Source organism: Protopterus annectens, chromosome 2.part1 (assembly GCF_019279795.1).
Source record: "Protopterus annectens isolate FY-2018-M chromosome 2.part1, PAN1.0, whole genome shotgun sequence".
In the NCBI taxonomy this organism is placed as follows: Eukaryota; Metazoa; Chordata; order Ceratodontiformes; family Protopteridae; genus Protopterus; species Protopterus annectens.
Window position 1 is genome coordinate 564,669,754 of NC_056729.1, and position 27,686 is coordinate 564,697,439.

Consider the following 27,686-nt stretch of genomic DNA (forward strand, 5'->3'; position numbering starts at 1 on the left):
GAAATTCATAAGACTGAAGACCAAAATCCTGAAACTTCAAAATCCTGAAAACTCAAAATCCTGAAACTCAAAATACTGAAAACACACAAAATATAAATAATGATAATATGCCAGTACAAGGACACACAGAAACACATACAAAACAAAGCATAGCAGTTGTTACCAAGTATAAGCAGGGGGCAAGCACCTCTGCACCCCCCATGTGGTATAGTGAAGTGCAGTCCCGGAGTTGATATATTTAAGTAGAAGGGTGTGTAGGGGGTGCAGGGGGGGTGCCTTCCTCCCCGGCTTATACTTGGTGGAAAGTAATATGGTTTATGCTGTTTAACGTCAGTATACGTATGCTGTGTGTTTTCAGGATTTTGAGTTTTCAGGATTTTGGTGTTCAGTCTTATGAACTTCAGGATTGTGATATTTAAGTGTTTTGAAAGGGAACTATATATATATATATATATATATATATATATATATATATATATATATGAGATAATGAGATTATACATCATTTATTAGGAAGTTTATATATTTTAAGTTCTTTGAATAAGAATTCCATGTTTATTTAAATACATTATTTTTCTAAATCTAAGCTAACTATTGACATTTTTTATTATTGGTGTTTGTATAATCATTTTGGGTTATTATTCTTTTCACATCAGTATGTGTTTGCTTATTGGTTATAAATCATGCTGAGGCATTATTTATTATATTTTGTGTACCTACCATCAATCTGTCAAAGAGGATTGATATCTAGATTTTCTAATCTACATTTAACAGAGAAATAAGTCTACATGAACTACATAATTCAGGGTTTTTATCTCTTTAATATGGGTGAGCTGATATCATATTTCCATGATGGCAGATTTGTACTTTAATTATGAACTAGGTCTAATGATTTTTTTAAATAATAGAATAACATTCAATGGTAAAAAATTACATATTTGAGGGATGAGCCCATCCAAACCAGGAGACTTATTAACCTTTAGATTTTTTGTTTGCTCTTTGATGTCAACTTTTGTTATGGACTTCATAAGACATTTTATATGTTTCTTTGGGATTTTATTTGGAATATTCTGTTTGAAGATTTTTTTTGTCTGTAACTGTAGAATCTATGTAAACATTGTCATTAATATTTATTACTTCAAAATATTTTTGATAAGTTATAAGTATGTCCTCAATGCTCAAATGCTTTTTAATTACGTTTGGAAAAGTACAGTTGCATGAGGTCCTACCTACCTGTAACAGTAGATGTTTGAACTCCTCACTGTCTCAGTTGCATTTTGGATTATTTAACAAAGTAACCCATACTAGCCACACTTCAAAAGCTCACACTCCACTTTATCCCTCTTCCTGTGACAGCTGATTGTCTGACCATATCCTGAGTGGAATGCCTTAAGCTATCACAGGAAGTGAGTATTCAGGCTTTTCTCTATCACAAAGAACGAAAAGAAAGTACCTGAATCAACTAGAGGGAGTACATTTGCAGCCAAAAGCAAAATACCATACAAAAATCAAATCCAACAACAATAAAATCATAGAGGTTGAAACCTACCTCAGATCTGCAAAATCTGGGGATGGCAGGTGGATGATGCCACTAAGTCAGTGAGGAAATTGAAAATCTACAATTGCAGGTAAGTAGGACTTATGCAACTCTACTATGTTCATCATTCCCATTGCCTCAGTGACATTTTGGGTAGATTCCCAAAGCTTGCCCTACCTGGGAGGTGAAAGGATAAGGATCCAGGAGCCCCTGGAGAATGTTCCTAGAAAAGTCTGCTCTGAACCTTGAAAAGGAATCCAGTTTGTAGTGCTTTGTGACGGCATGAGCAGAATTAGGGAGCTGCCTCTAGAATGCTTCTAGAGTCCATCCCTTTCCAATATGCCATTGAAGAAGACGAGACCCTAGTCAAGTGAGCCTTAACCTTGCCTGGAAGAGAGTTACTATAATGGGAGTAACAGAAAATAATAGCAGAGCAAACCGTCACACATTAGTTTGCTTAGAGATAAGTTGACCTTTCTTAGCCCCCTTATAAAACAAACATCTCCACAACATTCCTAAAGGGTTTTGTTCTGTTAAGTTAGTACCTTATCTGCCGATGTGTATCCATGGTATGTAACACAATAAGCAATTAAAGTTTCTAGTAATAGGTATGTCCCCACACAACTAACCTCTGCCAAACTGCGCTATTATCACAAAAATATTTGAAATGTGTTCAGAATTCTTTAAGAACTGACAGAAGTTAAAGAACTTCCAGTACACAAAGTCCAAACACCAAAGCAACCAATGTGCCAAACCAGTATTAAAATTAGCTCCACACACTTTAGCTACATTAAAATACCATAAAATAAAGTTTAATAGCAATTGAAACTATATTTTCTTGTCAGAGAGAGTAAAATCTCCACAGTAAATTCAAATAACTTCAGTAGCGGTAAAATCGTGATCCAGTGTTAATAACCACAGACCAGAGTTACACATACTGTAAATAATGTATAAATGCTGGAAAAAAATCAATTTCTGCGATATTTTCCTGTCATAAGATAAAAATAAAGCAGATAACAACAGTAAAGACAGATGCAATTAATATGCAGGTCTGATTGCATGAGACAGCCCTTAGTGTCTAACAGCACACATACATACTGCACTTCTAAGAGAAATACTGAAAGTTTCCTCAGAACAGTAAATACAAGCATTTCTCAAAGACTAAGTCAAATAAACACTGCTACAAGCATAAATTCTCACAGGAATTACTGTAAATGCTGACAGAAATACAATATTAAAATGAATAGTTAAATAAACATAAAATAGAATAATAAATCTAATAATAAAATGAGAGGAAGAGGGTCCCCAAATAGGGTTTATTTGAGAAGTAAGCCAGAAAAATCAGCACTGGATCATGTGAAGAATCAGACAGAATGTGACATCTGAAGACTTATTTCTCAAGATATACTCAGCTATACAGCTGTCACAGGAAGAGAGAGGGAGGGGAGTCTGTACTTTTGAAAGGTGACCAGTACTAGGTTACCCAGGTAGATAACCCAAATGTCACTGCAGCATTGGGAATTATGAGAATTAGTTATGCTTTTACTGTGGTTGGTTCGATTATCATTTTGTTATGTTTATTAATCCATGTAATTGTGATTTACTGAATAAAACTTTAGTTTAGCCTTTTCTAAGGCCTTTGCTACTTTATTACTTAAGATGTCTTGATATTGTTCACTTACTTCTTTAATTTGACTGAACTTCATTCTAACTCCCTTTTGAAATTCTTTTTTATTTTTGCTTTTTGTTTTTTATTACTAATAATCTGATTTGCATTTTATTCATATCTTCATCCCCTTCTGTATTTTCCTCTTAAAACATTTTTGATTTTTCTGTATAAGTAAAGTTTCATATAACCCTATTATATGACAGAATCTGTTTCTTCATTTCTTACCTCCCCTTCAAACTATACTTTGAAATATTTCATTCTAGTTATGTATGCTGGAAGTCCTAAGAAAATGGGTATATGTTTTGAAATTAAAGCATATAGTGACTGTTATATTATGGCAATACCTCACTTTATCTATTTGTCAGTAAAGCCTCAAGAAATGAATGCCGCATCTATTTGTGTTTGGGTACAAAAACATAAGAAAATGAGTGAAAACAATGGGTCAGATTCCAAATGAGTTGCTCTCAGTGTAGATCTGCCCTGATTCCAAAAGAGTCGTTCTCTGTGTAAGTCTGTCCTAATTACAAAAGACTTGCTCTTTTTTAATTTCTCCTAGTCTTTTGGGTTTCTAATACCATGATGAGAATGGACCCCATTCCTTAGTCAAAGCATGACTGAAGTTCATGAAATTAGTATTGTTTCAGTCTTTGATGTCAGCCAGAAGTGCTCTTTGCAGCACCCGCAATGTGCCCAGTAATGACTCCTTCTGCAGTTCTATGGAGTTACATGTATTGGTAACATATCTAAATATGATTGTAAATTATTTTTTATAAGACCTGTTTCTCCTACTACTATTAGAACTGTCTGGGTTACTTTCTTCCACATTCCTCTTGTTTCTGCCTGCAGATCCTGATATTTTATGACTTTGTGTCTCTCTGTACGTAAGACACTGTAGTCACTGGGCAATTTCAATGATCAATGCTACTCTTGTCTTCTTTTCTTGGACTACTGTATCCGGTTTTCTAGCATCTATCTTTTGACCTGTTAGTAACGGATAATCCCATGTGATGTAGACTTCTTCATTTTCTATGATGCTTTGTGGCTCATGTTTCTAGTGTTTTTCGGCCACTTCAGTATCATAATGTTTGCACAATCCCCAGTACAACTGTCTCGCGACATTATTATGCCTTTCAGTATACAGTCCTTCTGCCATTAGTATGTTGCAACCAGCAACGAGGTGTGCAACTGTTTCTAATTTGGTTTTACAAAACCTACATTTGTCTGTTTCTCCCATATGTTCAATGGACTTTATAAACCAATGTGTGTGCATCCCACTATCTTTGGCTAACAATATTAACCTTTCATCTCTTGGTTTAAATTCGCCTCTCCTTAACCATTCCTGTGTTCGTTCCTGATCAACATGAGGTTCTTCCAGAAGTTTTCTATACTTGCAGCTATATTTATGCTTGTTTCACATTTCTTGCCTTCTCATCTGATCCTTCACCTTATATTCTTTCTTTTGTTTTTTGGCACATTCAGTTGCTACCTGATTTATATCTACTTCTGCTTTAATTTCCATTCTTGGTTGACCCCAATAAGCTTCTGCTAGATAAAGCAGAGAAGTCATCTTATATTTATTTTCCTCATGTTTCAAAACTTTTGTTACATTTAGGTCTTATGAGGTCAGCAGATATGTGTGGAAAGAGGGTAAGGCAGTCCACACAGCCTATCTGGACCTCACCAAGGCCTTTGGCACCATCCCCCACTCTGGAATCACAGATAAACTTACTAAGCTGGGCATTAATCCCTATGTCACTCGATGGGTTGCCAACTGGCTTGCTGACAGAACCCACACTGTAAAAGTAGCTGACTCAAAATCCAGCTCCAGACAAGTGACAAATGGAGTACCTCAGGATTCAGTCCTGGGACCTCTCTTGTTTGGAATCTACTTCTCTGAAGTACAGGCCAACACTAAGGGACTCTGGCTAACAATGTTCGCAGATGACTGCACACTGAGAACCATTATTGAATCCCCAAATGATGTGGATACTCTACAAAAGGGCCTTACAGAAACAGATACTTGGTGCCAGAGCCATGGCCTCAAACTCAATGCAAAGAAATGTATAGTTATCCCCTTTGGGAAAAAACATATACCTGTGAATTATCACATAGGTAGCAGTACACTAAACACTGAAAGTGTGATAAGAGACTTAGGGACACAGGTGGACAGTGGTCTCACCTTCAATAACCACATCAAGTCAGGAAAATCCTTCTATGTGGCATCACTCATCATCAAGGGCTTTTCCAAGGAAAAAAGGGTCATTGTGTCTGTACTCATCCCTCATTAGACCCATTACAGAAATACAATGCCCACTGGTATGCCTCTCCTCAAGACATCTGCAACTGGAAAAAGCCTCAGAAATACCTCACTAAAAGAATCACAGGCCTAAAGCAGATGCCTATGCTGACCGCCTTAAAAAACTCCAGCTATACTCTGTCACATATCATCTACTCTGAGGCGATCTCTGCTTAACTTAAAAGGCCATGTCAAACCCAGAGCTGATGGACATGCTACACTTAAAGAAATCCCAATCCCTCAGAGCCACACACTCCAGGGATCTAAATATTGTCATCACAATAAACAAAACATGCTGGAGGGATAGGTTCCTGACCCAGAGACTATCCAGACTCTGGAATAGACTGCCCATACATGTCAAGCAGAGTGCCTCTTTGTCCCTATTCAAAAGGAACCTTGATGATTGGATGGGAGAAAGAAATTTCCGGGGGGGGATGTCATTCGCCCTCCTAGACAGGGGTCCAGGGAAGTAAATATTGTGGGAAGAAATAGTCAGGGAATTGTTATGCCTAGGCTTGTATAGGCCCTAGGGCCAATAGCCTAGTACCAACCTATGAACCTATATACAATCAATCAATTTCAAGGTATGCCCATACATACAATCAAATTCAAGATAGCCCATCCCTCCTTCAATTATTTTATAAATCCTTGGGTGATAGATTTAAGCACCTTCCATTTTGAGCATTTATATATCGTGTTTTCCTATCTAATCTATCCAACACCTATAGGGGGTCAGTCCAACAGGAAGAGCAAAAATTAGGACAGGAAGAGACTGTTGTTTTTTGTAGGTTGATTTGTTGGATTTATGTTAGTGTTGAATAGTATTCCTTACTAAGTAATTTTAATTTTTTGAAGTATTCTATTGTTATTTTATTTTCATTTTTTCATGTGTTTATTTATTGATCCTTGCTCAAAGTATAAATATATCACATTCTTATCCCAAACTATGTTTTTTCCTGGTGTTTTTTTTTATTGCACTAATCTTTGTTTTTGCACATTTTAAGTTGCTTTATGACATTTTTATTTCATCATTTATCACATTAACAACTTGTTCTTAAAAGTTTTAACAACTTCAGTTCCAGCTTTCAGTTGCTCACAGTTTAAGCTCATTGATTTTAGATCATCAAAAGAAGATCAGCTTTGTTGTTTTCTTGAGCCAGATTATATTGTTGAGTAAATTGTTGAGTATTAAGCTTAATGGATTATGCAATGGGTTAAGAGCAAAGCAGTAGAATTGTGGTGACAAGATTCACTCCTCTTTATCCAATTATTAACAACAGTAGTATAAGTGTATTAGTTATGTAAGTATATATACTAACCACTTCTAAACTAGGGGGGGCCAGAACAAAAAAGACCTAAGGGCATGAGGTCCTTTATAAAGTATATAAAGTTTGATTATAAAAATATTTGAATTTTATATAGAAGAATTTAAATTTTATATCATAGGATTAAATGTATGGTGTTGATAGAGACAATGTGAGAAAAAAGATCAGAAGGTTTTATTTTTTGTCCTTTATATTATTAGCAGACTGACATCCAGACAACACTAGTGATGACACTAGCATGTGATGATTTGATGAATGAAATACATGTGAATCTGTGTATAACAAACTATACATAAACTATTATATAATATCATATATAATCCTATCATATTTAGATACAAAATAAATCAGGCAGTAAATAATATATATATATATATATATATATATATATATATATATATATATATATATATATATATATATATATATATATATATATATACTTGTTCTTGTAGTCTATCCACTTATAGCTTGCATCTGGTTTCAAATGGTGCATGTTTTGTGTAGGAGTTTATCATTCAAATCACCAGACCAATATATCACCATAACAAGTCCTTATATTTTGCAATATTTAAATATCGTTCAATATAGTATCTTTGTAAAATTGTTATTTATTACCTTTAGTTCATTTAAATTTTGAATGTTGGCCTGGATAAACAAGCTCAATCTAATTATTCAAGAAGGTGATGTCAATTGTATCCACTAGTAATAATATCTTTTCATGTCAGTTTAATCAAATTGTTTTATTAGATGGCAGATGTAAAAGCAATTTTACACAATAAGTGTATCATTACCTCTTAACGCACTACGACATAGGAATTTGTCCCTCCAAAGAAGAATACCAGGTCAGAATGAATTCCCACAACTTCTTAACATGATCTCCAGACAGCACATCTTTCTATCTAACATGTCAGCATTTAAAATAATCAAACATTTCTATTTTATGTTCTGGTACAGAGCAGGGTATATAGATAGATAAATTCTTTTTAATGAAGAATAACATTCCATATTTTAGTGAACAGAGTCCTAAAATGATTAACCCTGTGCATGCACCACCCCTTGAACTAAAAAGGACATGGGAAGGTGTCAAGGTAGTTCATCAAAGGATGCACCACCCTAATAATACCCTACGTTTTTTCCCCAGGCTGAGTCTGAAATAGGTCATTTGTGATCAATGCACCACCTTAGTTATCAAATTCAGTGTAGTGCAGAGCAGAATGTGGAATTTTTAGATTCAAATTGAGGAATGTTCAATACGAAAGCAAATTCTTCCAGTTGAACACCCATCCCCAAGCCCTCTTCCATTTATCCCCACTCTTCAAATACAACACTCTAATTTGTCAGTATAAACTTCTGTAGCATATACATTAAAACCACAGAATTCCATGCCTGGATAGCCTCACACTCTCCTTACATCACAGCTGTCACTGAAACCTGGCTAAAGCCACACATTAAAGACAATACAAAATAATTTGCTGTGATCATGTGAGCAGAAAAGGTAGAAGTGTAGCATTACTGTATTCATCCCACCTATTATACCATACCCACACAAGGTACCCTTTTCCCCTATGCTTAGTTTCTCTTTATAGTCCCCCAAACAACAGCCCCTCCAGAACTGAAGACATTCTCTCCTGACTCAATTCCATTATCCCTCCAAGAAACCCTTATGCTAGGTGATTTTAATAATGACTGTGACCCCCATACTCAACTTATATGGTTTTACTCAACTAATTCAACACCCTACAAGATTTCATAAAAACAACCGACAAATACATCACTCTTGACTAGATTTTAACAAACAACCCAGACAAAATAAATACTTCAGGTACTCTCCAGACATATTAAGTGACCATTACCAACATTTGCATTCTGTCAGCTGAACAACATACAAAAATCTATAATTAATCAAGTTAGAAATTTAAAAAGTTTATCAGTAACTCCCTTATACATTCCTAGTACAATGTGATTGGTCATCACTCGAATATCTCCCTCTGGATCAAGCTGTAGCCAAATTCAACCCTGCTTTTTCAATATTCTTAATTAACTTGCCACACTTGGTACAATTAGGATGAAATCTAGCCATGCCCCTTGGCTAAAATCAGAAATAAAATAAATGCAGCAAAGCGATAAAGCTTGAAAAATATGGCACACACAAAAAAAAACAAAATCCTCAGACCAGTCTTACAGACACTTACGCAAACACTCTCAAAAATGTATCTTATCTGACAAAAGGAACTACTACATCTCTCTCCAAGGCTCACATAATTCTAACCCAAAGTCCTTCTGGTCCTCCATAAACAGACTTTCATAACCAGGGAAATGCTATCAACCCAACTCCTTTCCCAGTCTCACCAACAATGAAATAGCAAAGAAATTCAACTTGCATTTCATAAGACACAGCAGATGCACTAATACAATAACATGCAAGTCAAACTCCACCTTTCTTACCTCAGACTTTATCAAATCCTGTGTCTTTTGTCTTTCAACCAATATCAACCAAAAGTTTTGTTAAAACCAACTACTCTAGCTTCTGACAACCAGCTAATAAAGCACCTAAAGTTATCTGCCACTTCTCTATCCTATCCTATTTCCATACTCACCAATCATTCTATACCTGAAGCCACTGTCCACGCACTGCAGAAACAAACTTTATTCTACCTTTACATAAAGTTCATTGTGCTTTCCCTTGCAGGTGTACTGCTTTTGGTGGTACATTAAATGCAGATTGATTCAGCTGCAGTTTTATAAAAATTCTGCAGCTGAATCAAGTGTAAAAATCAAAATGTTACTGCATCGCCAAAAGTGGTTTTGTGCACATCTCTCGACTACAAGTGTCTGGTATTTGTCATGGCTGCATGAGATAACGAGTGGAGCCTTTAAGTTACACGGTGGCAGCTTTAAGGCAGGTCTTGCAGCTTGCATACGTCATTTGGCTACAGCCAATGAGGCAAAGCGTGAGAGCCATGCGAGTCTTACTAGGCAGCCTGCCAGAGAGTTGAGAAACGAAAGAGCAGGCTCACAAGTTAGGACATGCTGACATTCAAATGGTGTATATATTGTTAAATTATTTTAATCTCTACATGCATATTCATATTTTGTGATTCACTGTGGTTGAGTTACAGTGAAGGAGCAGGACCAGTAAGTGGACAGGGAGAGCATATCTTCACCATGGGAAGAAATACATAGAAAGATACAGGCAAGTGGAGGACAAAAACGTTCAATTACTGTATTATGATTACAGCACTGCGGTAGGTAGCTGATGCATTCAAACCTGTTCCTGTCCTTCAGCTACAGCTTTCAACTGTCTCTAGTTTTGCAGAATATCCCTGATTTTGCTTGATTTGTATGACATGCCATTGGTAAAATTTCAAATAAGTTACTGAAAAATAGAGTCAGTCAATAATGGCAAATATTAGAGTCTCACATTTGTTATGCTTTAGAAATTGTATGCTGATGCAAAAATCTGCTGTTTTTATTAACCTTCTATGAGAATTAGAGTATTATTTAAAATTTCTCCCCAGTTTTGTGTGTGTCCTCATTTTTTGTCTTTGTCCCTGATTCTTGAGCAAAGACGTTGAGAGCTATGCCTTCAGCTAGCACTTCCATACCATTTGTTATAGCAGACTGACAGAACTAGTAAGGTTCCAACTGTTAGAGTGTTAGTTCATTTTACTATTAAAGCAGTTTAAGTTCTGAACACAAAGCTTGCCTGTTTATGTGGTTTAGAGTAATTAAAAAATAAGTGATATTTTTCAACACTTTATTTAGATGATCATGATCTAGAGAGTATACTTTTCTCACGGGGACTCTGCTGAAAGAATGAAAAAAGACAGAAAGGACCAACCAGGCTAGGAAGGAATACTGACTGCCTAACAAAACAGCTAAGAAAAGAGCTGCATTTGCAAAGGATAGGGCATCGGAGGCACTCTACCAGCTTCTGGAAAGTGATTTAGTGGGTGGTACAAAGAAACTATATCAGGTTCCAAGGCAAAGACAGAAAGATAAAAAAGACAGTCAGACACCCTTCATAAGGGATGCCAGCAACAACCTGCTCACCAGTCCACAGGAGATCAAAGGCAAATGAAAGGAGTATTTCCAGCAGCTTCTGAATGAAGAAAACCCCACAGAAGCTGTATTGCCCCAGAAACAAGCTATGGTGAGAGGAGAAGACGAGAAGCTCACTCTAGCAGAAGTAAGAATAGCAATAAGGAAAATGAAGTCAGGGAAAACAGCGGGCTTGGATGAGGTCACAGCAGATAGGATAAAGATGCTGGATGAGATAGGGCAAAATGGCTCCTGAGGGTACTCATAGCAGTGTGGAGAGAAAGGCGTATCCCAAATGACTGGAGAATAAGCATACTTGTGCCAGTGTACAAGAACAAAGGGGACATCCACAACTGTGGGCAGTACAGAGGCAACAAACTCCTATCACACTGCATGAAAGTTCTGGAGAGGATGATTGATAAATGGATACGCAGAGTAGTAGAATGTAAGATGGGAGATGAGCAGTTCGGATTGAGATCAGGATGCAGCGCAACTGACCCGATGTTTGCAGTCAGACAGATAGTTGAGAAGAAGCTAGACTTGAGGAAAAAGTCCAACTGGGCATTCCCAGATTTGTAGAAGGCATATGACAAGGTCCCAAGAAAGCTGATCTGGGCAGTACTGCTATAGTTCTAAGTCCCAGAATCATTGGTAGAATTAGTGCAGGCTATGTACAAGGACCCAATGACTGATGTATGAACAGTGTTTGACCTCACAGAGGGGGTTTCCAGAGGGAGTGGGTGTACCAGGGTTCAACTCTGAACCCACTGCTGTTCATACTGGTGATGGACTATATTAGCAAACAGGTTGGAGGAGACAGATCAACAAAGTTACTGTATGCAGATGATTTGGCATCACAGGCAGACTCTGAGCAGGAACTGTAGCAAAGGATAGGGAAGGAATGCAAAACTGAAGGCACATGGGATGAAACTAAGCACAGATAAGACAGTGGTAATGGCAGCAAACTGGGGAAATCAGAAGAAGCTGGGAACTGAGACTGAAGGGAAGATAGTAGAACAGATAAATAGCTTCAATCTGGGAGGGGTGGTTGAGGAGAAGGAAAGTCTGAATGAAGAGGTCAAAGCTAGAATCAGGGGGGCTGCAGCCAACTGGCATAGAGTCTCTCTGTAGTCAATGATGGAAGAATGCCAAAGAAGCTGAAAAGTAAGGTGTACAAGACAGTAGTGTGACCAGTACTGGTGTATGGTACAGAAACCTGGGCAGTAAAGGCAGAGCAGATGAAGAAGATAGAGGTGATGGAAATGAAGTGCCTGAGAAGGGTGGTAGGATGCACATGGTGAGACAGATGAAGAAATGAGGGCATAAGAGCAGAAGCCAAAGTAGCTCCAATTGCAGAAAAATCAAAGAGAACAGATTACAGGGGTTCAGACATATGTGCAGAAAAGCAGAAGATCAATCTGATGAAAAAGATTTGGGACAGACAGGAAGAAGGTAAGAGGAAATGAGGATGTCCAGCAAAGAGGGAGATGGATTGTGTGAAAGAAGACTTGTGGCAGTCAGGCATTATGTGTTGAAAAAGGCAGGAGTGTGGCAGTGAATCAAGAGAGATGGAGACAACCCCATGTAGAAAATAGGAGAAAGGGGTCTAATAATGATGGACTCTGCTGAAAAGAGGCAGCAGCTCAGTAGGACCATCCCAGTTAACAAAATAAACAAATAAATTGCTAAATAAATAAATACGTAATGTTTTAGTGCATTTTGTAATGCCAGCATAAAAGTTACATTACCATAACCATTTTTTATCTTAGTAGGGTCAAACCAGATATGTAGGTTATGTGGGTAGGCATTGGGTTTGGGAGCTGTCTGTAGATAAAAGGACTGGCGCTGCTGTTTCCTGTTACAATTTTGGCTTTATGCTACTAATGTCTGTTTGGGTGTTATCCTAACCAAAGGCAAGTAGTCTGAGCAATATGTATACTTTATACAATCACACACACACACACACACACACACACACACACACACACACACACACACACACACACACACACACACACACACACACACACACACACACACATGTAACACTGAATGTACATAATCAAGACTCATTGTATTGAACTGCTTTGCAGGATTAATATTTGTTTGGGTAAAGCAAGCTGGAATACAGGTTGTGTCTACTGTATGTGTGACAAACCAGTATTTCATCTCACTCAGACATTTGAGGAGTATGCAGGTACATAGGCTAACTGCCCTGAAGGACCATTTTAAGCATAGCCAATATCTTGAGGTCAGAATCAAACCATGTACCTTGTGAATATGAGGCAAAGACCTTGACCATTATGCTAAACCCTCCCCTGATTCAAAGGGAAGGCTGTTTGTGAATGAAAGCAACCTGCTGTCATTTCCTCAGTCTATAAAGTCATTAAGCTGTGTCTGTAGGACTAATATATGTATTTGTGAAAAGCAAGTTGATTTTTTTACTGTGGCTATTGTTTGAGTAAAATGATGTTATGATAACTTTCATACCACTCAGCTGTCTCTGATTTTAAAGACTATCTCTGACTTTGCCTCATTTAGCTTGTTTGTTTAAAAAAATTGTGGGCTTCTGGTAAACTACTCTGAATTCCCATCACTAAATACCCATCACTAAATATTGGCAGGTATTTGAGTTTCAGGGTTCATATCTTTCACCATTCTGTATAGTAAATGGCTCTCTCAGGAGACCTGGGCAGGAGCTATTTGAAAGAAACCAATCACTGCCACAGTAGTGAGTAGTGCTGCCATGCCACAGCACTTCTCTGGTTCAGTTCTTGGTTGTGGACACTTCTGTGTGGAATATGCATAGCCTTCTTTTGTCCCTGAGGGCTTATGCAAGTGATATGGCTTCTACCCATACTTCAAAGTCATGCCATAGATGAAATGATGTTCTTCCAGTTTGTCTGTAAATAAGCATGGAGTGTGTGTGTGTGTGTGTGTGTGTGTGTGTGTGTGTGTGTGTGTGTGTGCTTGACAGGAGGAATGTTGGTGTGTGTGTGTGTGTGTGTGTGTGTGTGTGTGTGTGTGTGTGTGTGTGTGTGTGTGTGTGTGTGTGTGTGTGCTTGACAGGGGGAATGTTGGTGTGTATGCGTGTCTGTGTGTGTGTGTGTGTGTGTTGGGGCACATACATGACTCTTCTGGATGGACAGTAAAAATAATTAACAAGTAATTATCTTTCAGAAGTATGGCATAAAATTTATCATAGACAATCTAGACCCTCAAAAGCATCTGGGGGCTTGGCAACCCCCAGCTGTATAACGGGATTTTGACACACACTTGGGGGTCATCTACAACCTGAACTCTGGGTCTCACCTAGTCTAAAACCGGGCCTATTTAGAGGTTGTCTGAGAAGGTTGTTATAGCTCATATGGTAGCTGGGGAAAGTGTGGTCATTTTTTTCCTTACTTTTCCTTACAGACCTCAGAGGTTTGCACAGAAGGTTGTGGTAGCTTATCTACTTATCTAGAGGCATAGTACTATGGAGAAACAACAGTCTGGAATACACAAGTGGACATTGACATGTATACAAGAGGAAATCTTCTGGGGTTAGAGATAAGGAGGCATGCTTTGCAAATTTGCCTGACAGCATCAAGCCGAAATATGTTTCTGTTGCATTTTTCTTCTTCACTAATGTCTTGATCTGTCATCGGAGGGGTACATGGGAAGCATCCTGTCTTTTGGGAGTGGGGGTGAGGAAGCATGCTCTTTACATGTATGATGGCAACAATGCAAAATATATGATTGTGGCCATTTGTTCTTTCACTTTCTTCCCAACCTATCACCATAAGGGTGCATAGAGGGTGACTGCCTTTTTTTTTGGGGGGGAGCAAGTATTATTTCCGCATATGATTTATGTACTTTATAAGCATTTGTCCTTTTAATTTATTGAGAAATACTATTTTTTTTCAGCTTTCAACACTAATCATTGGGCATAACTTATTTCTTTCCTTAGTCAAGATTTTTTCATGCTATCACTGGGTTTAATGATTGGAAAGCATCTCTAAAAAAAATGTGCCTGACAGTATCTAGATGCCCTATAGCTCCTAGGGGGTTAGCGGATCTCAGACCCCACAGCTTAATGTAGTTATTTCAGTGTAATCTTGGCTAGTTACATTGTGATGAAAGGATGGAGGAAAATGCTGAATAGTAAGACAAGGTATGGAAACACAAGGCAGCATTAATTCACATGGTGAGGGGAGCCTGGAGAAGAACAGCAAGCAAAATAACTACGAATTATTCCCTTTATTTAAATTTACTATCTAGTATTATGGATTACACTTATGCCATTAATGTCTGTATGACCTATGACCTTTATTTGCTTTCCACAATTCAATGTTCCAGTTTCATATGTGCATTTCTAAGTATAAAAAGGAAATGAGGAGTGAGTGTATCCAGAGGTGGCATTTCTAGTACTGAATGACTGTGACATTTGTGTTTGGTCAGCAGTAGCTCCCCCATCCATACCTGTTCTACATCATCCATGGCTTCCAGGTATGTACAGGCCACTATAACGCACACCCTGTCAGGCATTACTGCTTTCATACTATCTACATGTTTGCTTTTTATGTGGCTGTTGGTAGAGAGGGTTAAGACTGTGAGTTGTAGTTCCTGTGCTACAGTATTTGATTTCCCTAGCCCTCGTGTGCCTACTGTTTTACCATGAGCAAGTTACTTAGCCAGACATTACTCCCGAGTCACCCTGAAAAGAGACTGTGTGTCCAGTGAACCTACCTGGTGAACACATAGGTACTATTATTGTTAGAATATGTAATTCTGTGGATCTTTTCTCCCGGGCCTCTGCTAAAAAGGGGTCAAATAAGGGCCAGTTGGATCATCCCAGTAATCTAACACATAGGTTCATAGGAAGATACTAGGCTATTGGCCAGGAGGCCCTTATAAGCCTAGCCAAGAATTTCATCCATGTTCCCACAAAGTCAGCACCTGTTTTTCCTGTCCAGCAGGAACACAGGTGGGATCCCAGGGGTATAGTTTCTGTTTCCAATCCAGTCATCTAGGTTCCCCTTAAAGAGGGCTAGTGAGGTACTCTGCTTGACATGGAGAGGGAGTCTATTCCCCAGATGGGGGAGTCACTGGGACACAAATCTATCCTGCCAACAAGTTCTACTAATGTCAGAGACCAGGCTGAGGCCTTGCATACAGGTTACACAAGTGGAGTTTGACTTATGTATATGCAGCAACTCCATCAAGGCCGAGTCTGAGACAGCCTTGTATGCTAGACACAGGTCACCTCTGAACAGTCTGTATGAGCCTGAGTAGAGGGACAGGGCTTTTAGCCCATCTGTATAGGATAGGTGTTTGAGACCCTGGATTTTCCTGGTCAGTAACCTCTGTGGTCTTACCAACTGCTGCATGTGCTTGGCAAGGTACATGCCGAAGGGGGCATTGTACTCGATAATGGGTTTGATAAGGGACGAGTACAGGAATGTTTGACCTCCTTGTTCCTGGATGAAATATTCTTAATTATGAGGTGGGCCATGTGGAAAGTCCTCCGTGCAATGGAGGCAACGTGGTGGTCAAATATCAGGTTGCTATCAACCTGGGTGCCCAACTCCCTCACAACTGACTGCATGCTTAGTACTTTGTTATTAATGTGATAATTAGTGGGATAATGATGCATTTCTTGGCATTCGGTTTGAGGCCATGCTTCTGGCATGAGCCATTAGTTTGGGTAAGGCCCTCTGGGAGGAAGTTCACATCACTAGGGGAATTTATGACAGTGCCCAACTTGCAGTCATCTGCAAACTTGGTCAGCTGGAGAACACTGGTTTTGGATTGCACCTCAGAAAAGTATATCCCAAACAGTAGAGGCCCCAAGACCGATCCCTGGGGTATGCCGCTTGTTACGGGTCTACTACTAGAGGTGGCTGTAGATATATAAATAAAATAATGATATGCAGATGAGAGATATGTTATTAACTTATCAGCATCTAATGATTAATTAAACCACATCTAACTGTACAGCATATACAAATTACATTCTGGTCTTGCCCATGCAGAAACATCTGTCTGAGCAGTACAAATGAACTCTATCCCATGCAGAAACATCTGTCTGAGCACTACAAATGAACTACTTCAAACATCTTTTTCTTAATAAATATGACAAAATAACTCATAGATAAAAATATGTAAACATGTTGACCAAGGCATTTCTCTCAACTTCTTTTCTCAAGAGTTCTGGGGAAAAATGCCAAAAACAACTGGGGAGCAAAGGCCACAAAGGAGGGAAAATGTGTAAGTATTACGCTAATTCACTTAGAAAGTTAATAGAACAACAGGTTTTACATCAACATGCATTTTCTGAAGAAGGACAATTATGAAACTACCACAGCTATCATTTCTGAGGGACTTCATTCTTAGTGATTTTCCAGATAAACCATGTTTTATGAGGAATAGGACGAAATATGAAGCTGAATCAGGGACATTCTGATAACTCAGGGACATTTGAGAGGCATGGCAAGGTATACCCGCAATAATTACTGATAGGGTTGTTGACTGTGAAATGTAACATTTGCATACATGGGATGGACAAAAAGCAAAAATTCACAGGAATCAGTGCATGAGACCAACTTCATCAGCATGTTTTTCAGACTGAGCAAACAGGCAGGATGATAGACAATGTGATATACACTTCTGAAATGCTGCATAGGCCAAATGCGTAGAGCTACATACACATATAATCTGTTTGGTATTTAATCATTTGTGCTTCTGTTAGATTATTTTTGTATTATTCTTTTGGTATAAACTCCAGTACAAGCCTGTTGAGTAAACATTGTAATGGTCACCACCATCACAACTAATTATTTCTTGAATAATTCTCCATTCTGTCAGGCATTATTACCTGATGGAAGCAAATTATTGCATTTATAAAATCTGAAAATTTAACAGGTTTTAGGAAGAGAGAGTCTGGAAGCATCTCTTTAGAGTCGCACATACACTGTAAAGCCAGGTGGCTATGTATTGTAAACTTTTCATAACTGTCTTTCTGCATCAATATGTGTATGTGAGTAACAGAAGATAGTGCTTTATGTCTTTGTACTTGTACGTCTGCATGTTAGGTTTCAGACTGAAGTTCATTCTTAAATGTATTTGTCAGCATTGTTTACTTGCTGTAAACATTTACAAAAGAAAGGTTTTTGACTCAGACATATTATCCAAACAATTAGATTTGAAATGGTATACATATTAGCTAATGAACAAATAAATCAATCTATGAGCTTTGTTTACTTCCTTTATCTAATTTCTCTCTTTTTCAGATTACTCAGGCTTCAGTCTGATTAGTATAGTCTCTGCGTTAAGCATTATTATACAACAACCCCCCATTAATATTCCAAAACGTGCACGCTGATTGGTCAGCGTGCACGCTGTAAATCAGACTTATACTAATGGAAAAAGGTCCAGTCGCCCAGACTTTTTCCATTAGTATAAGTCTTTTTTTTTTCTTACAGCAACGGAGAAAGCAAGATCTCCGTTGCTTTTTAGAAAGTGTTTCGCTATGTTAAAGGAGTTTAACATAGCTAGACAGCTTTAGAAAAAGCAACGGAGAAAGGAAGATCTCAGTTGCTTTTTTTAAAGCTGTCTCGCTATGTTAAACTCCTTTAACATAGCGAAACACTTTCTAAAAAGCAACGGAGATCTTGCTTTCACTGTTGCTTCCACCCACAGCTCTGATGTACTGAGTACATCAGAACTGCCACAGAATACCGGACTGCTGTGGAAGGGCAGCCAGGAGGCATTATGCAATGCCATTATTTAAGAAAACTAAGTATTTTTTTTCCTTAAATAATGTCATTGTATAATAGTAATAACCCACTTCTGGGTGTGAGTAATGCTGGATTTACCCACGGTTGTCTTTGTTTGGCCACTCGGGCTGCGCCCTCGTGACCAAACCACACCAACCGTAGGTAAATCCAGCATTACCCACACCCAGGCGTGGGTTATTGCTTAAATCAATGTAAGATAACGAAACTAAATGACAAAGCATTTTGGGACTTAGCACTATTGAAAATCTTGGCACTTCTTGAAAAGATGCAAGGTATAAAGACATACTGTCTTTTGAAAGTGGCATCATTGTGCAGGGCCATAAGTCACACAGAACAGTTTTAGGCTTTCAAAAACCATGCCTGATATGCCACAGCATTAAAAGCGTTTGCTTGCAATGCTTAGGCAAGGATTTGAGCACGTCTGGTTATAAATAACAGCATAATAGAGAAATTAAACTGGACGTGAAATCAAACAGCAGCATTTATATTTCCTTACATGTCGTTATAACTACAAAATGGTTTCCTTGTGACCTAAGAATGCCTTCTGAATTATTTTCAAGTTACTGATGATTCATAAGAGCACTTTGTAACTGCCTGAAGTTATATATACTATATCGAATGGTCTGGGTCTTACAGTAGGGCACGACATGCCTAAATGTATACTGTACTCACCAGGAAAGGAAGATGTCTGTAAACGTTTCTGCTGTTGTGAATAGTGCAAATACAATCCAATACATCATCCATTTTACCTACAAAGAGAAATATAGACATATGTAACTAGTTACAGTGCAGGCCTATTTCCTCATTTGTTTTCCTTCCCAGAACAGCCAAACAATACTACTTAAAATGAATACTTTAGGCACACTCTATATGTTAAGTAAGATATGACAGAGAATGTAAGCATTTAGTTGTAGCAGACCAAAGAAAACATAGAAAATGGTTTGCACACTATAACCGTAAAGTATGCTGATATCTTGAATAGTAAAATTATAGATAACAGCTACCATGTATAAAATAACACTGTTTTGCACAGATTGTTATACAATTCAAAATTAAATTCAAACAGCTTTACAGGTGAACACATTTCAATAATGGCTGAACAAAATATACATTCAATAGCCTTCTAGTGAAAAGGAACATAAAGTAATGAAGGATTATAAGAACAAATAGGAACAGACTAAATGATACAGAATAAGGCCAACAGGTGTGGCACAGGTGACTTCTGAAGAACAAATAAAACTGTAAACTGCTGAGGTAGCACTTCAGGACGTCTGGAGGGATTCATTAAATTTATGTATGAATGTGGAAGTAATAATAATGGACAGTGCCACCAGACCTAGCTTAGATGCAACCATGTTAACTCACATGGGTGAAAGTTAAGACATCAGTAATGAGACACCCTTATGCAAAGTACTGTGGGTACTGAATGCCCACTACTTTATACATTGAATCCCTCACCTTAAGCTTTAAAGCTCACATTAAACACATGCATTCTCATTTAATAATATGTATATTACAGCCTATATCACAGAGCAGGGATCTCATTAGCTAACATACATAATTTCAAAACCTTTGAAAACACATTTTACAAATGTACACAGCACTAAAATCTCTGCTATCATAAAGTGATTGATGTTCTTCATCTCACATTGCTGCAGTCCTTACATATGGGTAGTCCGCTGTCCTCGGTCGGCCCGAATACCAAAGTATTAGGTTGACGTCGGTCAAGGCGCTTAAAACTGACATCAGGACGTCAGGGTACAAAAGTGCATGACCGACGTCATATCCTCAGTCTTTTTTGCCACATGGTCCGATGCAGAAGCAGCGTTGCAAGCGTTCTGAAATTTTTCGAGTTGAGTTTCAGACCCGAATCCAAGTTGAATATTTTGGTTTTTCTTGCCTCAGTGTATTACGGATGTCAGAAAAAGTGAATAATTGTATTTCTTGTGGGAAACAGATGCATAGGGATTATCATTCTTTGTGCATTCCTTGTTTGGGGCCTGAGCACGGTAGTCGTGGGTGTGCTTTTGTGCTAGGTTTAATAAAGCACTATTAGCGAAGGTTGGATTGTGCTAGGCTGGTCTTCGGTGCAATTATAATATGCCCCGGGATATACTCCGACGCGAAGAAAGCGCCAAAGACAAAGCGGTTAAACCTAGGCAAGATGAGTCGTCCGTTCCGGACGCCGGTTCTTTAGAGGCTTCAGTGGAACCGGTGGTTCTGATGGAGGCTTCTCTGGAGTCTCAGGGGGAGACTTTGATTTTGCAGGATGTGGCCTCTCCAGAGGCAGGTCAGGCTGAAGGGGCTTCTCAGGTTTCTGTACTCCCCTCCCTTCCCAGGGTGGTTAGACCCTCTCCTTCTGTTTCCAAGGCTTCTTCCAGAGGCAGGCCAGGTTTAGCTTCTGTTGGTGTCAGTCCTAGTTCAGCAGGGTCTGTGCCTAAGAAGCACATGCTTAAAATGGCAGAAGATTTGATTACTCTGATTAGAGGTTCTTTGCCCCCTCCTGATAAGAGGCCTAGAGTGGAGCCAGAGTTGGAAAGTTTTGTACAGGCTTCGGATGTTTCAGAGTCTTCGGCTGAAGACTTGCAGGAGTACTCTCCTTATTCTGATTCTGATGCAGAAGATTCAACTCCTTCTGCTTCTCCTCCAGAGGATTTTTCTTTTTCAGAGACACTTCATTCTATGAGGGAACATTTTAAGTGGGAAGGTCAGGACTTCTCTGATTCACGGAAAAGGCTTAGGGAATTTTTGTTTTACCTCAACATAGGCCCTTAGCTATACCCCTGTTCTGGATGTTGTGCAAGATGTGTTTTCAGAGGCTTCTAATCCTGATTCTCTGCCTCCTGCCTGTTAAACCAGATAGGTATTACAGGGTGCCTGAGGCTCATAAATATCTCTATAAGAGTCCTAGGGCGGACCCAGAAACTATTAGTCAGGGACCTAAGGGTGTCAGGGCCTCTGTTGTAAAGAACCCGGTTCCTCTAGATAAAGAGGCCAGGGCTTTGGATAGATGGGGAAAGAAGGTTTATACATCTTCTACCTTAGCAATGAGGGCTTTAAATTGCCAGTTTCATATGTTGAAATATCAAAATTTTCTTCTTTCTCAATTGAAATCTAAGGTGGATGCTCTGGCAGAAGGCATTGAGTGTAAAGAATTACAGGATTTGGTGCAGGTCTCTGAACAGGTGGGTAAGCATTCTTTACAGTGTGGTTTTGATGCTGTGCAGGCCTCTTCTAGGGTGGCTGCCACTGGTTCAGTTCTTCGCAGGCAAGCCTGGCTTAAGGATCAGAATTTATCTGACCATGTTAAGACAAGGATTTTGGATGCTCCTTTGCAGTCTGAAGTGTTGTTTGGTCCACCTGTGGAGTCAGTCTTGAAGAAAATGGAGGACAAGGCTAAGTCTATGCAGACTGTTAAAGATTTTTTGCAAGTTCAGCCTCCGAAGTTTAGTAGAAATTGGCCTGCTAAGGGGTGGACGTATCCTTCTTCTGATTCTCAGTCTAGGGGTAGGTCTAGACGTGGTGGGGGCAGAGCTCAGAGTTCCTTCAGACCTAGAACATGGAGTTCACCTGCACAATCTTCGAGTGAGGGCAGGGGCCAGTCCTTTCGTAAACAGGCCCAATGACCTACTCTTTCAGCTGCCAGATCCTTCTTGCCTGGCAGCACCTTTGGGAGGACGGTTGGCACTCTTCAAGGAAAATTGGATTTTAATCACCCAGGACAAATGGGTATTGGATATCATACACCAAGGTTACAAGTTTTATTTCCATACCTTGCCCCCTTTCAAAGGCATGCCAGACGTTCCTCCTCAGCAAAGACTAGAGGCTCACAAACAGATTTCTCTACTACTTCAAATAGGAGCTATACAACGGTCCCTCTGCCAGAAGTGGGCCTAGGATTTTATTCGCCTGTTTCTAGTACGAAAGGGAACACGTGGAGACCAATTTTGGATTTATCTATCCTCAACACATATCTGGACATTCCCAAGTTCAAAATGTTTGCGTTACAACAGCTTTTACCTCTGCTGGGCAAAGATCACTGGATGGTGACTCTGGATCTCAAGGAAGCTTACCTTCATGTTCCTATCAGGCCCACTTGCAGGAAGTATCTGCGTTGGGCTGGGACTTTTCATTATCAGTTCTCTGCATTGCCCTTTGGCTTATCTACTGCCCAGAGTGTTGGTTCTGACTCCAGTGGTAGCTTTCTTCAGGCTAAGAGGAATACAAATCTATCCTTATTTGGACGATTGCCTGATTCTGGCTCAAGGAAAGGACGAACTTCTTCATCATTTACAGTATGTGATGGCAGTGTTAAGATGCCTAGGGTATTCTGTGAACGAAATAAAGTCCAGTCTAGTACCCTCTCAGGATATGTGCTTTCTGGGTGTGAGACTGAATACAGCATCCCAGATGGCCTTTTTGACCCCGGACAAACAAAAGAATCTTTCTCTTTATTTCCATCAATTGTCTCATCAGTCCAGGCTGACTGCAAGGACAGTCCTTCAAGCCTTGGGGTTCATGGCATCTTGTATTCTGGTACTTCCCAATGCCAAACTGCATATGAGGAAGCTACAATGGTATCTCAAAATGTATGGACGCAACACTGCCAAGATATGGACACTGTCATTCAGATAATACCTTGCATTCAAAAGGAATTTTTGTGGTGGGCTCAGGAATGTCACCTAAACAAGGGACTCTCTGTGACCCGACCAGAGTCAGATTCTAACGACAGATGCCTCAGACAAAGCTTGGGGAGCTCATCTAAATGGAAAATGGGTACAAGACACGTGGCCTGCCAGACTTCAACATTTACATATCAACTTGAAGGGGATGTTAGCAGTCCAATTTGCATTGATAGCTTTCAAGGATTTACTTCTTCCAGGGCAGGTGTTGATTCAAACAGACAACACAACTGTCATGTGGTACATCAGCAAGCAAGGGGACACATTCATACCCTCTATGCAGACAAGCAATGATTTTGTGGGAGACTGCTCTCAGTTTACAGCTAAATCTTCAGGCAAGGTTTCTGCCAGGAACACAGAACTCCTTAGCAGATGTGTTGAGCAGACAAATTATGGATCCCCACGAGTGGAAATTGGATCCTCATGTATTCCAAGAATTGACAGTGTTATGGGGAACTCCAGACATAGATCTGTTCGCTTCTCCACTAAATTACCAGCTGCCAAAGTTTTGCACAAAAGGTTTCATCCCACAGCTTGGAAAGTGGATGCTCTCTCATTCAATTGGAGCAATCTTCACGTGTATGCCTTTCCACCACTGCCTCTCCTCCCAAAGGTACTCCTGAAGGTCAGACAGGACAAGCCAACCATGATTTTAATAGCTCCGGATTGGCCTCGACAGCACTGGTACCCATTACTGAGAAGTCTGGTTTGGGAGCCTCCATGGCCTTTGCCTTCGATTCCACACCTGCTGTCTCAGGAGAACAGTCATTTACTCAATGTCAAACTTCACTCTCTGCATCTAACAGCCTGGCATATTCTGTTTTAAACCCTGGAGGGTCTCAGCTTCCACAACAAGTTTTGAATGTTATTTTGGAGGCCAGAAGGCCTAGTACAAGGAAGGTTTACGCAGATAAATGGAGGAGATTTTTAATTTGGAGTACAGCAAAGGACTTTGATGTTTCTAAACCTAATTTAAGTGTTGAGTTATTGGACAAAGGTTTGTCCTTCTCCTCTATAAAGGTTCATGCTGCAGCAATTTCTGCTCACTATGACTGTGACCCACCATTATTTTCTCATCCTTTGTTTAAGCAATTCCTTAGAGGGGCAAAGAATATAAGACCCCCACGTAGAGCTCCTACTCCTCCTTGGGATCTCAATTTTGTGTTGGAGAAACTCACTCTACAACCTTTTGAGCCTGCAGCTACTGCCGAGTTGAAATATTTATCATGGAAGACTGCTTTTTTGTTGGCCATTACCTCTGCGAGAAGGGTTTCTGAATTACAGGCCCTTATGGCGGTTTAGCCTTTCTTAATTTTCCACAAGGATAGGGTGTCTTTGCGTACTAACCCTTCCTTTATGCCTAAAGTGGTTTCTAGTGTGGCTTTAAACCAAACTATTCATTGGCCTACCTTTTATGCACACCCCCAAAATAAAGGGGAGAAGATTTTGCACACTTTGGATATCCACAGACAGTTGCGATATTATTTGAGCAGAACTAAAGGGTTCAGGCAGTCTCAGCAGTTGTTTGTTTCATTTGCTTTGGGTTCTCAAGGCAAACCTGTTTCAAAACAAACTATTTCTAAGTGGATTGGTTTTTGTATTGCTTTCTGTTATTCCCATCATGGTAAGGAGTTTCCAGTTGGGATTAGGCCTCATTACACTAGGGCTACTGCCACTTCTACAGCTTTTTTAAGGGGGGTGGCTACTAAAGATATTTTGGAGGCAGCTACTTGGAGTTCAGTGCATACTTCATTACCACCTTCCACTTTACTCTAAATCTAGGGCTGGTTTTGCCACTGCAATTTTACAGGGCATTTTGGCAGCTCCTAATGCTTTATAGTTTTGCCATCCTCCCTTACCTCTGCTTTGGGATTCTACCCATATGTAAGGACTGCAGCAATGTGAGATGAAGAACATAGTACAGTTTTGTACCTACCATAAATATAGATGTTCGAAGATCCACATTGCTGCAGTCTTCTCCCTCCTTCCCCTCTGTAGTTAGAGGCGGTTGTGTGGTTTGGGTTGTAAATTTTGTAAATATGGTTAGTGCAGGGGTGGTTGGTTGTTCTTGCTGTTTTTTGGCTTTGGCCTTTCTTTTTAGGGCCTTCTGACATCTGGGGCAAGAAAAGACTGAGGATATGACGTCGGTCATGCGCTTTTGTACCCTGACGTCCTGATGTCAGTTTTAAGCGCCTTGACCGACGTCAACCTAATACTTTGGTATTCGGGCCGACCAAGGACAGCGGACTACCCATATGTAAGGACTGCAGCAATGTGGATCTTCGAACATCTACATTTATGGTAGGTACAAAACTGTACTATTTATCAACTGCAGACAAATTCCAGACTCTACAAAATGAGACAGCAGTCATTTCTTCTCTGAAGACGACGCATCAGGTAATTGCTCATCTATAGAATATAGCTTCCATGAACAGTCATTCTCAACAGGTAGTTACATTCTGCAACAGTTGTTGTGTAACACTGTTTCTGTAGGTAAATTCTCTAACAACTCTGTGTTTTGTGATAATCTAGTTTATAGAGGTACTTATAATCCTTACATAGTTAAATATCTTACTTTATTCTAACAGTTCAGAAAGTTGGTATATTGGACAGTCTGACAACAGCTGCTTCATGCTGGCCTGAATGTTTGTCGCTTGGATTTTGGATATATGGTATAGTAAATGGTTTTAACACTGCCAATGATTTGTCTGTTTGGTCATGACAAAGCTTCTGTACAGCTTTCTCTTCTGTGTGAACATTAACTTCTGTCTGAAGTAAAACTGATGATATTAATGACGTTGTTTTCACTTTCCTTCACAGCAACAGACGAGAAGGCAAAAGCCCTGCTGATTGAAGAGGTGCATTTCTATACTCCAGGAGTGTAAAATAGTGCTTCTGGACTACAGAAATGTACTTCTTCAATCAAAACGTGACTTCAGCAATGTAATGACAGTTTGTGATGGCAGATATTATAATAGATAAAACACAGGGGAAAACCTCGCCACCATTTCGTTCTAGTTCAGAAATCAGATATTCTAATAGTAGTCAACACAAATAAGGTATGGACTGTCTCTAAAAAGGAACACATCTGATACTACTTTTTTCCATAGTTTATCTGCAGTTTCATGATGAATCATGATATCTTTAGGATTATTTTTGTTATCCAGATTGACAAATGTAACAGTTTTTGACCATTCATTTTATTTGTACTGTTTGCTATAAACAGGCATAAAGTAAGGAAATACAAAACTATTATGAATATTTTTATTAGTTTTATTTTATTTAACTGTTTCTTTGCTTCAGTAGTTTAAAAAAGAAAGGCACTCATAGCAATGACTGTATGAATATAAAACAAGGAAATAATCCAAAAACATAGTACAGCACCTTAATTCATCACAATGCAAAAACCTTTATTAGTGCTACCTTGTACCTTATTCAGTACACATGGCTAATAACTAGTTATGGGGCATTTAAATATTCTAATTTGGTGATCACATGGTAATAGCAATGGCAATTTCTTCTTAATCAATAAGCAGCTTACAAGAACAACACTGTCAACATTTTAAACAGCAGTTCACTATAACAACACTGAAAAATACTGTTTATTTTCAGTTATTAATAATTCTATAAAGTATTCAGAAGGTGTAATACTTTATAGAATTATTAATAACTGAAAATAAACAGTATTTTTCAGTGTTGTTATTCTATAAAGTATTCAGAAGGTGTAATAACGCAGTGGTGGTGCTGCATTAGTGTTGTCACCTCACAGTAAGATGCAGTCCGGTTCGATTCTCAGCTAGAGCGTCATCTGCGTGGAGACATGCGTGAATGGGTGTACCTTCATTGAAGGTTGTGTGTCAGGGCTGGTAACTCGGCACGTAAAAATCAACTACCAATCATTAGCGGACCGGAGTTCCACTGCGGCGACCCCTAACCGGGAAAAGCCGAAAGACACAAACAATTCAGAAGGTGTAATAAAAGTACTCAAAATACATAATAGTGATAAACAGTGGTAAAAAGACATTATTGTTAATCATTTTATAAGGTTATATGAACCAAACTTCCAAAAAACTTTTTTGCAGAAGTATTTGACATATCTCAATAAACTTAAAGTGAATGTGCTACAAATATGGATTGTTGTAATATTGTAAAGAAATGTCAATGCTGAAAACTTTGAAATAAGCAAATTATATGTGGTTTGACTGCTCTTTGGGATCTTTAGTTTGCATAAAAGAAAATACATCTTCTCACCAGCCAGTCTTTCACTAAATTACTTAGCGCTTTTTGATTGTTTAAATGCACTATAACTAGTTATTAGTCATGCTGTACTGAGGAAGGTATAGGGCAGCACT

The 27,686-nt window shown here is 39.0% G+C and overlaps 1 protein-coding gene across 3 annotated transcripts in view; it reads right to left on the bottom strand.

The window, feature by feature from the left end:
• Positions 1 to 27,686, bottom strand: part of REEP1 (receptor accessory protein 1) — a 1,259,835-nt gene that overhangs the window by 593,159 nt on the left and 638,990 nt on the right. For all 3 annotated transcript variants that reach the window (XM_044062335.1, XM_044062333.1, XM_044062336.1), the window contains exon 3: positions 19,325 to 19,401. In XM_044062335.1, the coding sequence (XP_043918270.1) occupies positions 19,325 to 19,401 (77 nt within the window). The remainder of the gene's footprint in view (positions 1 to 19,324; positions 19,402 to 27,686) is intronic.